General features: G+C 44.8%; 1 protein-coding gene across 1 annotated transcript; it reads left to right on the top strand.

Annotated features, from left to right (window-relative positions):
* The first annotated feature begins 3,282 nt into the window (after positions 1 to 3,282).
* DNASE2 (deoxyribonuclease 2, lysosomal) lies at positions 3,283 to 7,456 on the top strand. The gene is made up of 7 exons (XM_044658436.1): positions 3,283 to 3,342; positions 3,679 to 3,804; positions 4,538 to 4,706; positions 4,816 to 4,894; positions 6,374 to 6,535; positions 6,641 to 6,838; positions 7,021 to 7,456. Exons 1-7 carry the CDS (start codon positions 3,302 to 3,304, stop codon positions 7,368 to 7,370), a joined length of 1,125 nt encoding a protein of 374 aa, XP_044514371.1. The 5' UTR covers positions 3,283 to 3,301; the 3' UTR covers positions 7,371 to 7,456.
* The last annotated feature ends 7,252 nt before the right edge of the window (positions 7,457 to 14,708 follow it).

Genomic DNA, 14,708 nt, shown 5'->3' with positions numbered 1-14,708 from the left:
AAATGGGGGAGATGACATAAAAAAAAAAAAATACGTGCTAAAAAGAAATACATGCTTCAACATGACCAGTGTAGAAACATGTTTTGCATGATTATGCATGCAGAACTTAGATCTAATTGCTTACAGTCTCCAGGAGGTACGAGGGAACAAGGGAGGGAGAGAATTTGGAGCTCACAAATGTTAGAAAACAAACGTTAAAAGTGATTTTTACATGAGACAGGGAAATAGTATATATTTTTTAAAGCCACTTTCATTGACAGGGGACTAAAAATGCTAGGACCCCAGAAGGAAGGGAGGGAATAAAAGGCTGGTAGAAAAAACTAGGCTTCTCAGTGGATAGAGAGCCAGGCCTGAGATGAGAGGTCCTGGGTTCAAATCTGCCCTTCAACACTTTTACCTCTGTGGCCCTAAGCAAGTCACTTAACCCCAATTGGCTAGACCTTTTGCCTTGGAACCAATATTTAGTATCCATTCCAAGACAGAAGGGGAAAGTTTAAAAACAAACAAACAAAGGAATGAATGAATGAATAAATAAAAGGCTAGCTTTGAAGTTTAAAAAAAAAAAAAAAGGGACGCTTAGGTGGCATAGTTAGTATAAATTGAAGAGAATGGTGGGAAAGCTCCAACACCTTGAAGGGAACCAAGAAAGATTCTTTCAGCAAGTGGGATTTGAGCTGGACCTTGAAGAAAGCCAGGGAAGTTAGGAGTGATAAGGGAGAACATGCCAGATGTGGGGGGTAGCCAAAAAAGGTGGAATGTCTTGTGGATGGAACAGCAAGGAGGCCCATGTAGCTGGATCATGGCATATATCCAGGGGAGTGAAGTATAAGATTAGTCAAGTAAGAAGGGGTTAGACTGGGATAGGCTTTAAAAGCCAAGGAGAGGACTTTATATTTGATCCTGGAAGCAACAGGGAGCCACTAGAGCTTATTGAATGGGAAGGATCTCTACTTTAGGAAAAAATTACTTTGGCAGCTGAGCAGAGGATGGATAAAAGTGGAGTGGGGAGAGATGATGCAGGGACATCACAGCTGTTGAATCAATTGGAAGGGACATTAGAGGTCATCTAGTCCATATTAAGGAGGCCCTGAAAAGGTAGGTGACTTATCCAAAGTCAGAGTAAATAGCAGAATTTTCAAAAAGTGTTACATTAAGTCTCAAGAGAAAGACATTACTTTTTTAAAACCCTTACCTATCTTGGTAGCATTTCTTTTTTTTAATTAAGTTCATTTATTTAATTAATTAATTTAGAATATTTTCCCATGGTTACACAATTCATGTTCTTTCTTTCCCCTCCTCCCATGCCCCTCTTGTAGCCAATGAGCAATTCCACTGGGTTTTACATTTGTCATTGATCAAGACCTATTTCCATATTATTAATACTTGCACTAGGGTGATCGCTTAGAATTTACATCCCCAATCTTGGTATCATTTCTAAGACAGAAAATTAACAGGGGCTAGGCAGTCGGGGTTACATGATATGGTTAGGAAGTGTTTGAGGCCACATCCTCTAAGATGGGAGATCTGGGTTCTCCAGGCCTGGCATTCTATCCATTGTGCTATCTAATTGCCCCATGATTAACAGAGATAGATAGATAGATAGATAGATAGATAGATAGATAGATAGATAGATAGATGATAGATAGGTAGATAGATAGAAGATGGATTATATAGACAGATAGAAGAAGGTGGATAGATAGACAGAAAGACAGAGCTTATTCGTACATAGTTATTTGCATATTTTCTCCCCCATTAGACTGTGTGCTCCTTGAGGGTAGGAACTTTCCCTTTTTTTTCTATATTCCTTAGCACAGTGGCTGACACATAAAAAGTGCTTATTGTTTTTTTGACTGACAGGGGGTCAGGGAAGATGATCATTTCCAATGTCCTTACTCACTTGTCCTTAAGGTTGATGTGGACCATCCTGGAAATGAAGGACAGATTCCAGGAAGATGGTGGGAGGACAGGAGAGCCTCTGCTCATTTTAGGTTCATTAGTAGAAAAGGCCACTAGATGAGATCAAGAGCCTAACCATAGAGGGCAGCTGGGTGGCTCAGTGGATCGAGAGCCACCCCTAGAGATGGGAGGCCCTAGGTTCAAATCTGACCTCAGACACTTCCTATCTGTGTGACCCTGGGCAAGTCACTTAACCCCCATTGCCTAGCCCTTATCACTTTTCTGCCTTGGAGCCAGTACACAGTATTGATTCCGAGACAGAAGGTAAGGGTTTAAAAACAAAAAAGAGCCTAGCCAAGTGTCAATGGGCCACTTGCTTTTTCATTTTCTTCATGGTGTTGGCAGCATAAATTATCAAGAGCTGGCTTTCAGACTTGGTGATAGTTTTGTGTTTAGTAGTTTTTCTTCTTCCTTAAAAATATCTTCAGCAGAGGAAGCATGTTATGTATAGGAGTAACAGCATTGTATTTGAGGGAGTCCAAGAATCTAGGTTCTAGATTCTTAGATCCAAAATATCTAATATCTAAATATCCAGATCTAAAACTTGGCCACCTGTAATTCTGGGCAAGTCCTGTTTCTTCTCTAAGCATGTCTCCTCATCTATAAAATGAAATAAAATGACCTCAAAAGGCTCCTTCTAGTTCTAAAATCTATGACTCTCTGAGGCTAAAATCACTTGCCCCAAATCACACAGCTAGTGACACAACTTCATTCGCCAGCATTTGGCTCCACATCCAAGAGATCTCTGTTACCTTATCCTGGAGAATGAGCTGAGAAAAAGCAGGAAAGGCAGGGGTGGGAATCAGATGGTGGAAGGTCTAAAATACTGAGCAGGGAGATGTAACTTTTCTAGGTAGGCAATAAGGAACCTCTGCAAAGGGTGGGGACCCCAACTAGGGGCCCCCTGAGGAGAGTGATGGGGTAGGGGTCATTAAAATCCCTTCACAAAATCCCAATGATCTTCTCTGGCCGGTTGAGAAAGGTTCCCACCTCAAACTTCTCTTGCCCATCTTGGTGCCTGGAAGGGAGATAAATGCCAACCCTCCATCCCAGTCCTAGGAGCCTTCAGGAGGCAATCGCAGGTCCTAGAATCTCAATCCTGGGCCCGAAGAAACGTCCTCTACGTGAATCTTTGTCTCAGGTCCTGCAGGTGATCAAGAAAGGAGTGGTAATCCCATTTTACAGACTGAGAAACCGAAGCCCAAAGAGAAGAGCTAAACTGGTAGTCTTCCACTCGCTCGAGAGTTAGGAGGAGGAGTCTGGCTGGAAGTGCGGAGGGCGGATCATGGGCGGGCCAGGATGAAGGGGCGGAGTCAAGAGCGGGATCAGTTCCGTGGGGGCGGTAATGGGGGCCTTCTCTGGCCTCGGAAGGGTGAAACTTACTCAGTGGGTTTAAAGCCCGAGGGCAGAGGAAAAGGGGGTACTGGGGCCTGCCCCGGGCTGTGGGGCTTTCCCTTTCCCTTCCCGGGCCGCGACCTTTAACTCTAGAGCCTGCGAGCTACCGGCATGATTTAGGGAAGTGAGAGTTTGCGGGGGGAAATCTCGGGGTCTGAGTCTTGTGCTCAGCCGGGGGCCCCTCCCCGGCCCCCAGCTGAACACTGCAGAGCCTCTCGGGCCTGGCCCCCAGATTTCCCTCTCCACGGTTGGCGCTCAGCTCGGCCAGCGCTGTTCCACAGAGGGGACCTCACCTCCAGCACCCACGCTCTTGCCTTCTTCTTTCAGACCTCCTTCTCTTCCTCCTCCTCGCCCCATGACTGCCCTCCTGCTCCTGGCAGGATTCCTGCCAGCTACCGCCGCCGCCGCCGCCGCCATCTCCTGTTATGGAGACGCTGGACAGCCGGTGGACTGGTGAGTGATAGATTCCTCCAAACTTTCCTTCCCTCGTTCCCCCCTGGAGAGAGCAGCCCGCCGAGCTAGACTCAGCAGAGCAGGAGGTGATGAGATTCCCACTCTCCACTTATTACTGTGGTTATGTTGTTGGGCAAGACCCTTCTGGGCTGCGGGACTCGATTTCCCCAAATGTAAAATGAGGGGATTGAATAAATGAAGGTCCACGAAGGGCCTTTTAGGCTTGAAATCGAAGACCCTACAAGGCAGCTCTGCTTCCCCAGGATTCCAGCGGCATCCCTGACTCCGCCTTCTTTCCACCCTGATTCATTCTGCCTTTTTCGTTTTTGCTATGAAACTGTAAATACCAAGTAGCATCTTTCATTGTCTTTATTTCTTAGCTAGGCAGGTGCTGATATGGTCTGCTTTAGAAAATGATCTGTTAAGGCTAATTGCTCAGTGTGAGATAGTGGGTAAAAGGCTAAGGTCGGGGTACTTGTGGGGCCTCTCTCTTAAGGTACCCAGTCTTATCTATAGATATAGATCCTGGAATGAGTCCTGGCTTGAGAGTCAGGGGACCTGGGTTTAAATCCTGTTTCTATGGCCCTGAACGAGTCCTTTCCCCTCATGTTTCCCTATATGTAAACTAAGAGGCTGAGACTGGAAGATGACCTCTAAAGTTCATTTTTGATTTAAATTCTACAACAGTCCACTGCTTCTTCCCTAGTTACCTTGCTCCTTCTTTCTTCCCCAGGTTCGTGACCTACAAACTACCTGCCCTGACCAATTCCTTGAAAGGACTCAGCTACATGTACCTAGATGGGAACAGTGGCGGCTGGCAAAAGGGTGCCACATTGATCAACAGCACCCAACGATCTGTGGGGAAGACCTTGAATCAACTCTACAAAGGAAACTTGAGTGAGGTGAGGGCCTGGGCCAGGTGCTTCAGGGAGGTGAGCCTAGGAACACAGGGGGCAGGATGGGGGACTAGCATGGTACCTTGTTCATGTTTCACCTTACACTTCCCTTTAGTTGGCATATGTACTGTACAATGACCAGCCACCCTCAGGTAATGGCAGCCCTGACACTGACTACCGAGGACACACCAAGGGTGAGACTCAGCCTCCTGTGTTCATGTCTGAGATTGATATATTATTCCTCTATTTCCTGTCCTTAAGCAGCCCATTCTTCTCTCTCTATTCCTGGGCCTTCCCACTCTCCTTGTATCTGAGGGTGATCCATATTTTCCCAGCTGTATTCAAGCCAGGCTCACCTTCCTCCAAGTGTTGGGGCTAGGCTGGACTGATCAAGAAATTTCAATTCTGGAGTTTTGCTCATTTCTCCCATCAGCTTCTGGGACCTCCAGTACTCTGGCCTCTCCATGTCTTCTAACCCCTTTTTTTTTTTTTTTTGTTTTTAATTATTTTTGTATTTTTTAGAAAAAAATTTTCCATGGTTCCATGATTCATGTTCTTGCTCTCTCTCCTCCCACCCCCATGCCCCCTAGCAGCTGATGCACATTTCCACTGGTTTCTTCCTGTATCATCATCAAGACCTATTTCCATATTATTGATAATTGTACTAGGGTGGTCATTAAGAGTCTGCATCCTAATTAAATCTGCATCAACCCATATGTTCAAGCAGTTGTTTTTCTTCTGTTTTTCCACTCCCGTAGTTCTTCCTCTGAATGTGGGTAGTGTTCTTTTCCATAAATCCCTCAGAATTGTCCCTCAGAAGGGTCACTGCATTGCTGCTAGTACAGAAGTCCATTACATTTGATTTTACCACAGTTTATCAGTCTCTGTATACAATGTTATCCTGGTTCTGCTCCTTTCACTCTGCGTCAATTCCTGAAGGTCATTCCAGTTCACATGGAATTCCCCCAGTTCATTATTCCTTTGAGCACAATAGTATTCCATCACCAACAGGTACCACAATTTGTTCAGCCATTCCCCAATTGAAGGGTATCCCCTCATTTTCCAATTTTTTGCCACCACAAAGAGCGCAGCTATAAATATTTTTGTACAAATATTTTTCCTTATTATCTCTTTGGGGTACAAACCCAGCAATGGTATGGCTGGATCAAAGGGCAGGCATTCTTTTAGGACTCTTTGGGCATAGTTCTAAATTGCCCTCCAGAATGGTTGGATCAATTCACAACTCCATCAGCAATGCATTAATGTCCCAATTTTGCCACATCCCCTCCAACATTCATTATTCTCCCCTTCTTTCATTTTAGCCAATCTGCTAGGTGTGAGGTGATACCTCAGAGTTGTTTTGATTTGCATTTCTCTAATTATTAGAGATTTAGAACACTTTCTCATGAGCTTATTGATAGTTTTTTTTTTAAACCCTTGTACTTCGGTGTATTGTCTCATAGGTGGAAGATTGGTAAGGGTGGGCAATGGGGGTCAAGTGACTTGCCCAGGGTCACACAGCTGGGAAGTGGCTGAGGCCGGGTTTGAACCTAGGACCTCCTGTCTCTAGGCCTGACTCTCACTCCACTGAGCTACCCAGCTGCCCCCTTATTGATAGTTTTGATTTCTTTATCTTCTAGTCCCTTTGTCTGAGCTTCCCCCTCTCCTTCTAGGTGTGCTTCTTCTTAACAAAGATGGCGGCATCTGGTTGGTCCACAGTGTCCCTCGATTCCCACCACCTGCTAAATCATCCTATAGCTGGCCCCCTAATGCCCAGACCTATGGACAGACCCTACTCTGCGTCACCTTTAGCTATAACCAGTTCCAGGAGATTGGTGAGTCTACTGAGGGCAGCCTCAGGGAGGATCTCAGGGGGAGAATGTTCCTGTGGATTACTTGACCTGTTTTTCTATTTTCTACATCTGGGTGTCTTCCTTCAGGCAAACAGCTGACCTATACCTACCCCAGAGTATATGACTACAGTCTAGAAGGAACCTTTGCCCAGGACCTGCCAGAGCTGAAAGATGCTGCCCAAGGCCACCATGTGAACCCAGGTCCCTGGAATCGAAGTGTAACCCTCACCTCGAGAGCCGGGGCTATCTTCCAAAGCTTTGCCAAGTTTGACTACTTCCATGATGGTGAGGCCCAGGTGGGACAGGGAAGGTAATCTAGTGGGTCCAGAGAGTGAGGCCACAGACCTTTGAAAAATGCAGAAAGGGAAGGTTTGGAGAGATTTTTAGCTATTTGGGCCAGTTTGGGGGTAGAGCCAGGACTAGGACCCCAAACCTCTTAGGTCTTGACTAGATGCTGTCTCCCATAGACCTTTACTCAGGCTGGCTGACCACAGCCCTGGACAGTGACCTCTTTGTCCAGTTCTGGCCGAAAACACCTTCAGTACTGCCTTCTAACTGTTCCGGCCCTTTCCATGTGCTGAATATACTAGAGACAGCCTTCCCTGACTCAACTGTACCTGCCTTCAGTGCCACCCATGACCATGCCAAGTGGTGTGTAGCACTCAACAGCAGCTGGACCTGCATAGGGGACCTGAACCGCAACCAGGCAGAGGAGAAACGTGGTGGAGGCACTCTCTGCTCCCAAATGCCTACTCTGTGGAAAGCCTTCCGGCCCCTGGTGAAGGAATATGGGCCTTGCCCACCCACCAAGGCCTGAGATCAAGGGTCACGGAGGGGAGAGAGAATGCTGGCCCAATTCCTCACAGAAAACTCACAGGAGAGAATAAAGTCATTGGGAATCGACATGGTCTGTCTTTTGCTCCAACAAAGCCTGACTCCTGCTCTTCAGTTTCTACCCCATTTTTCCTTTGCCTGTTCATCTCTTTGCTTAAAACTTTCTTTAAACTCCAACTCAAGTGGCAACTAGGTGGTTCAGTGGATAAATAGCCAGGCCTGGAGTCAGGAGGTCCTGGGTTCAAATGTGACCTCAGACACTTCCTAGTTATGTGACCCTAGACAAATCACAACCCAATTTGCCTAACCCTTGTCTTTCTTTTACTTTAAAATACTTGGGCACTTAGTATCTATTCTAAGACAGAAAACAGGGATTTAAAAAAACAACCCTCAAATGCCACTTCCTTTAGGAAGTTTTCTTTGATTGCTTCCCTTCCCTTAAAAAAGGCCTTCCTGCTTTGATCCCACCATTATTTTCACCTCTCTAAGGTATTATAGTGGTTGGTCAGGACTTGGAGATGACTAGATTCTTAGAAGGTAAGCAGAATTGCTCAAGCCTGAGTGGATTCTGCTGAGCTGGAAGGACCTATCGTGACATCCCCCTTTGGTAAACTCCCATGGCTCCCTATCACCTCTAGTATCAAATATAAACTCCTCTGTTAAGCCCTTCAAAACTTGGACCTCTCTAACCTTTCCAGGCTTCTCTCACCTCTGTGTACCTTGATATCCAGGAACACTTACCTTTTTCCTATTCTTTCAACAAGACCATCCAAGTCAATAAACACCCCTCTGTCTCCAACTGTCTGTCTGTCTCTCTCTCTCTCTCTCAAAATAATTGCCCATTATCTTCTTTCTTAGAACCCAGGACCTCCTTTCTCCTATCTTCAGGACTGACTCCAAATGTAACCTCACTGGCTGTCACCCAAGACTAGAATTCTCAGCATCCTCTTCTCTGCCTCCAGGCTTCCCTGGCTTCTTTAAAGTGCCAGTTAAAATTCTACCTTCTACAGGAAGCCTCTCCCTATCCCCCTTAATTCTAGTGCCTTCCCTCTATTGATTGATCAAAATTTGTCTTATATATAGTTTGTTTGAACATAGTTATTTATTTGTCTCTCCCATTAGATTGCTTTTGCTCTTCAGAGCAGGCACTGTTTTTTGGGCGAAAGAGGGGACAGCCCTCATCTAATATACCCAGTACTTAGCACAGCTGCTGGGATATAATAGATACTTAATAAATGTTTGTAGAGGATCAGCTAGATGGCTCCATGGATAGAAATCTGGCCCCAGACACTTCCTAGCTATGTAACTCTGGGCAAGTCACCTAACCTCAATTGCTTAGCCCAGTGATGGTGAACCTTTTAGAAACCGAATGCCTGGCCTCTGGGTATGTCCCACCCCCCTCTTAATCCACACAGGGGAGGGAGGGAGCTCTCCCTTTGGGCTGCTGGGCAGAGAGGTTGGTGAGGCAAGGAATGTCCTCATCGAATGTAGAGGGGGGGGAGTGGCCTGAGAATTCTGCTCTTCTCCAATTCTGCCACCTGTGAGCTACCCATCTTATCCCCTGTGCATTCCTATTGGCTGCTGGTCAGAGGAGCAGGGATGTGAAAATGTCATCAGTTGTGATGGAGAAGGGGAAAGAATCAGCTCCACCCAAGGCCCTCTGCCTTTCTAGTAAGGAACTTTGGGTGGGGGTGGTTAGGGAGGGTGGCTGAGTGCCCACAGAGACTGCTCTGCGTGCCCTCTTTGGCACCTGTGCCATATGTTTGCCATCATGGGCCCAGCCCTTACACCCTTCTGCCTTGGAATGAATACTTGGTATAGAATCTAAGAAGGTAAGGATTATAGAAAAGAAAAAGAAATGCTTGTTGACTTACCGACTGAGTAAGGGTCCCAGGGTTAGACAACTCTGCTTTCTGAGGACTTGTTTTCTGGGCTAGCCTTGACTCAGGTCTGAGGTTTGGAGATGGAACAAAATAATATATTTAAATAAAGTGAGACACAAAAGCCCAAATGAGACGTGTAAACAAAACACTTAACAAAAGATGCTTGGAAAATATAATCTTTAACAAAAGAGTTTACTTAACAATGGGATGTGTAAGGTGGGGACTGGCCAGTGAAATCTGCTTCTACGAGGGTGTGGTGGAGGGGTCCTCTCCCTCCCTATTTTAGAGGATACACAAGCACTCCATGACAATTTCTTGGACTTTCCCGAGGAGTGGAAAACCAGCTAACTGGCTGCTAAGCCAGACTCCAGTGTGCATACAAATGACCAAAAGAATTCTCCTTCTCCTCATGGTTTTCTTTCTTTCTTTTTTTTTTTCCTGATGTTTTTCTAATGAGAAGGTAAGGAAAAATACTTTGTCTCCTAATGTGCTTGTAGACAAGGGGGTGATGAAGCAGCAGTGACTGTAGCAGCCCATCTTGCTATTTCCACCCAGCCGCCGCGTGGCTATGAGCGCTGGGTGCCGCTTCTCTTCTGTCTCTGTTGTGTGTATTCTTTCTTGGCTCTAGCTGTAGGATTAATGGAGACAACAGACCGGCGCCTGTGAGCTCTTCAGGGTTGTGAGAGCATTCGAAGGCTAAAGCAGAATCTTTTGATGGCCACAGCAGCTGAGCAAGGTGAGGAATTAACCTTAAAGAATAATATACTTGGCTCAGGCCAGCAGTGAAGTGGGGGCACATGGTGCCTGCAAGCCATGGAGCACCTTATCCACCAATTATGTCACATCACCTCAAGACTGAGTCCTCTCTCAAGGACTGAAGGGGTAAGGGGAAAGTGTGCTTTCAGTTTGGGAAGTTTTTGTATTTCAATTCTTCCTGTTTGCCTCAGTTTTCTCATCTCTAAAATGGGGATAATAATAGTTCCCAAGCTTGTTGTGAGGATCAAATGAGAATATTTGTGTTGTGTTTAGCATAATACTAGGCACGAGGTAGGCACTATCTACTGTTGCTATTGTTGTTGTATCTTCTCAGGAAAAATCCCTTTGTGAATTGATATGAACTGGTCAATTTATGTTGGAAGAGATATTAATAGGTGATTGTTATTGAGGAGAACAGACTGGATGGGGGCTCGTGAACAATAAATAGTATGAGAACCCTCTTCTCCCGCCTCAGCTCTCCGGAGTTACTCCTAGAACCCTGAGGAGAGATATGTCAGGGACCTGACCCAAAGGACTTGTGGAGATTAGGAGACTGAGACTTAAACCTGATCAGGTCCCTCCCCAACTCAAGAAGTTCTGGTGGCCAGCTGGAGTGGAAGTCTCTGATTGGCAGTCTAAGTCTTCTAAGCCCTTCTGAATCTGGCTCAAGTAGACCTTTTAAGACTGCCTTCACAGTATTCTCCCTCACCATACTTTCCAGCCAAACTGGTGCTCTTGCTGTCTTCTGTGCATAAAGTATGTTGGTTTTAAGGCAGAAGAGTGGTAAGGGCTAGGCAATGGGGGTTAAGTGACTTGCCCAGGGTCACACAGCCAGGACGTGTCTGAGGCCAGATTTGAATCCAGGACCTCCCACCTGTGGGCCTGGCTCTCAGTCCACTGAGCCATTTAGCCCTAAGACTATTTTTCTTAGAGTGGTGATTGGGAGGACAGCAGCAATGACTGATCTGTTATCTCTCATCACTATACAATCTTTATGAGAATGACCTGAATGGAACGGGATGCTGATGATAACACGCCCCTGGTAGGCAGACATCCCCAGTCCCTACTCAGTTCCTGGGAATTTGCCCTAACCAAAAAACTGGCAGAAGGGGATTGAGGTGCCTAATAGACTTGCCTTCCCAGACAGTGGTCTGGTAGAAAAACTGTCAGGAAAAAGGTGCCATATATCGAAATGAAATGAAATTTAAAAGTCATTTCTCTGCAAGTTTGGTTATAGTAATATTCGATGCTGTTTTCAATGAAACATTTAATAAAAAGGAAAAAAAATCATGAATTTAGAAGAAAGAATTTGGAAGAAAATGAAACTCTATCCCCCTCATTTTATACTTGAGGAAATTTAGGCCCAAATGACTTGCTCACAGTCACATGTGGCTGAGAAATAGAGTCCATGGTTAGGAAGGCAATAGTCCTACTGTATTTTGCCTGGGACAGACCTGAATAACACTTCATATTTGAAACATTGCTTCCCATTCTGGTTGTTGGTGTAGAGAGACGATCAGGGCCATGGGGTTACATCAGGAAGAACAATGATAAGGAGAGTATCTAGGAAAGGGTAACCAAAATGGTTAAATGCCTTGAAACCATTTATGAGTCAGTTGTCAATTGAGTAAACTGGGGATACTTAGCCCAGAAAGGTCTTGGACAGGGGACGTGATAGATGCATTCAAAAACTCAGTATAGAAAGCTGCTTGGAGACTGCTCTAGATTCAAGATGCCTTCATTCAGAGAGGGATGAACCAAGATAGGGAGGACTGGACACCATGCCACGCTAGAACCAGAGGAAGGAACCGGGGATGTTTGATTCCATTAAATTCCACAAACATTTATTAAGCATTTATTATGTGTAGAGCACTGGGCTAGATACTGGGGATACACACACAAAAACAAACAATCCTTGCCCTCAAGGAGCTTCCATCCTGGGGGGAGTTTACAGGGAAATATGTACATAGAAAAGTAAATTAATATATGTAAATATGTGATATATATATGTATGTATTTATATAGTATATATGAAGTAAATACAAAGGGGACACAGGGGAAAGCACTAACCACTGGGTGGGGGCACGTGTGGCAGAATCAGGAAAGGCCTTATGTAAGAATTGATACCTGAGCTCGGGCTTGAAGACAGCCAGGATTTCCAAGAGGCAGGTGAATTAGGAGAGCATTTCAGACATGGCGGCTGGATTTTGAGGGTAAGGTAAGAATTTCCCTTTTGTTTGTATTGATTGGGCAACCCAGAGGGAAATTCCAGCAGGCAGGTGGCAACATGGGACCGAGATGTAAGGAAGAAAGATAAGGGCTGAATATGGAGCTTAGGAAGTCAACTGCATAAAGAGAGTCATTGAACTCATGGGTCACCAAATATAGAGAGGCGAGCACAGGACATAAGTCATATGGTACACCCACAGACTGGGGCAAGCCATGGATGTTGGTCTAGCAAAGGAAACCAAGAAGGAGCAGTCAGACAAGCAGAACCAGGAGAGAGGTATGTCATCAGAACATAGGAGATAGTCAATAATGTCCAGGGTTCTAGAGAGGTCAAGAAGGATCAGGACTGGGGAAAAAAAACCATTCAATTTGGCAATTAGGAGATGGTGGCTAATCTTGGAGAAAGCCATGTCAGCTAAATGAATACTTTTAGACTGCAAGGTTTTGAAGATTTAAGAGTTTGGCTGTGAAAAGGAGGGACGAGAAGCCAAGGAAACACTTGACCTAATGACTACAACAGTGTGAATAGAGGAAAACCGCTGAAAAAAAATCAAAAGTGAATGTTGCAAAATTCCAAAGAATAAGCAAGGCTCCAAAAAAGAGACAAATCTTTGCCAATGTAGGTGCACGAGTGTGGCACATTGCACATACTGTTCAGACTTTTATGTATTGATCCGTTTACTGATTTTTTTTCCTTAAAAATACTATTTGTTTTATAGAATGACACTCTGGGATGGGAGGGAGAAAGGGATAGTGGAGGAAATGATAGCGTCTTTAAAAAGCTGTCAATAAAGACTAAATTTTTTTTAAAAATAGGGGAGACCAATGGATGTGATCAAATGATAGGAACAAACAGTTCTGAAAAAGGAATTGTGGAGTATCAAAATACGGATCACAATAGCACCTTGTTTGGATCAAATGAGGTAATTGTCAAGTGCTTAGTATAGAGCCTGGCACATAGGTGCTATATAAATGTTAGCTATTATTATTAGCGAATATATGAAAATTTATTCCAAATCACTGATAAGTCAAAACAACTCTGAGGTTTAACCTCACACCCAGAAAATTAGGAATTGGATGGATGGAATTTATTCAAGTCAGAGGGACTGCAAAAAGATAGGCCCACTGTTGGGAAAGCCATGAAATCACTCTATTCTGGAAACAATTTGGAATTGGTAGGCTTATGGGGAGTTTGCTCCTACCTCTGAATTTTCCATTTAAAACCCACTTGCTCAGATCATGAGCCAAGGAGTGGTGGTGGGGAAGTGACTGAACACTTCATACCCTTTTGCCCAGAGATCCCACTCTGTTAGGTACATACCCTTCAATGAAGTGGAAGAAAATAGAACGGTCCAGCGTACAACGAAATATTCCTAATAGAACTTATTTTAGTAGCTAAGATGTGGGGACAAAGTAGACACCCATCAATTCAAGAATGAATGGCTAAAGAAATTGTGTATGTAATAGAATGTAATGGAATATTATCACGCAATAAGAAATGACAAGTTTGAATAATTCAGAGAAGCATGGGAAGACCTAGGTGAACTGATGCATATTAAAGCTAGCAGCACCAGGGAGAAATATGTATAATGATTATAGCAATAGGAATGGTAAGGGCAAAACACCATATAAATTGTAATGACCATGCTTGGCCCCTGAAGAGAGCACACCAAATGTGCTTCCCTCCCTTCTTTGCAGAGTTAAGCTCCTGTGGATGTGGAATACCGCCTTGCCTTTCAGATGCAATATTTCCTTTGGCCATGCCCAATTGTTTTTTCTCCCCATTGTTTAAAATATTCTGGTACCAGAGATGGTTTGATAGGGAGAAGGAAAGAATATTTTTGGAAATAAAGGTGACCACTAAAGTGAAGGGCAAGATTTTCACAGGGAGAGGACAAAAGAATGAAAACCATTTGAGGGTCATGATAATGACCATATTTGAAGAGCTAGCACGAGAAGAGGCCCCAGCCTGCAAAACCAGCAAAAATGGATGTTGCAGACCAAGATGTGGCTCGATATAAAAGCTTCCCAACAATGAGTGATAAGCCAGAAGTGGAGTAGCTGTCTGGGCACCCAGTGGAGGTATATTGTAGAGGTTATCTTTTCAGGTACGAGATGGATCAGATAGCCTCCGAGGACCCTTCCAACCGATTATCCCCAGCTCAGCTTAAAGAGACGTTTTGCCGTCTTTCAGGCCCTGCCTTGGCCTGCTCTGGGCAAGTTTTGCATTTCTCTAGTTACATGACCCTACTTCTATCTCTCTCTTAAAACCACACAAACAATCCACAACGTTCTCCAGGGCAAGTCTTCCTTTTCTTCCTGATCAGAATTGTCTCCTCAGAGCTTCCCATTCCTCCGAGGACAACTTCCCCTGGAGAGCCTTAGGGCAGGGCGCTCTGCACATGTGGTGGTGCCCTGTGGTCCACTCTGGCAACTTTAAGTAGTAAATTGTG

Source organism: Gracilinanus agilis, chromosome 1 (assembly GCF_016433145.1).
Source record: "Gracilinanus agilis isolate LMUSP501 chromosome 1, AgileGrace, whole genome shotgun sequence".
Lineage (NCBI taxonomy): Eukaryota > Metazoa > Chordata > Mammalia > Didelphimorphia > Didelphidae > Gracilinanus > Gracilinanus agilis.
The sequence above is the reverse complement of the archived record's forward strand: the minus strand, read 5'-3'. Positions and strand labels throughout refer to the sequence as shown.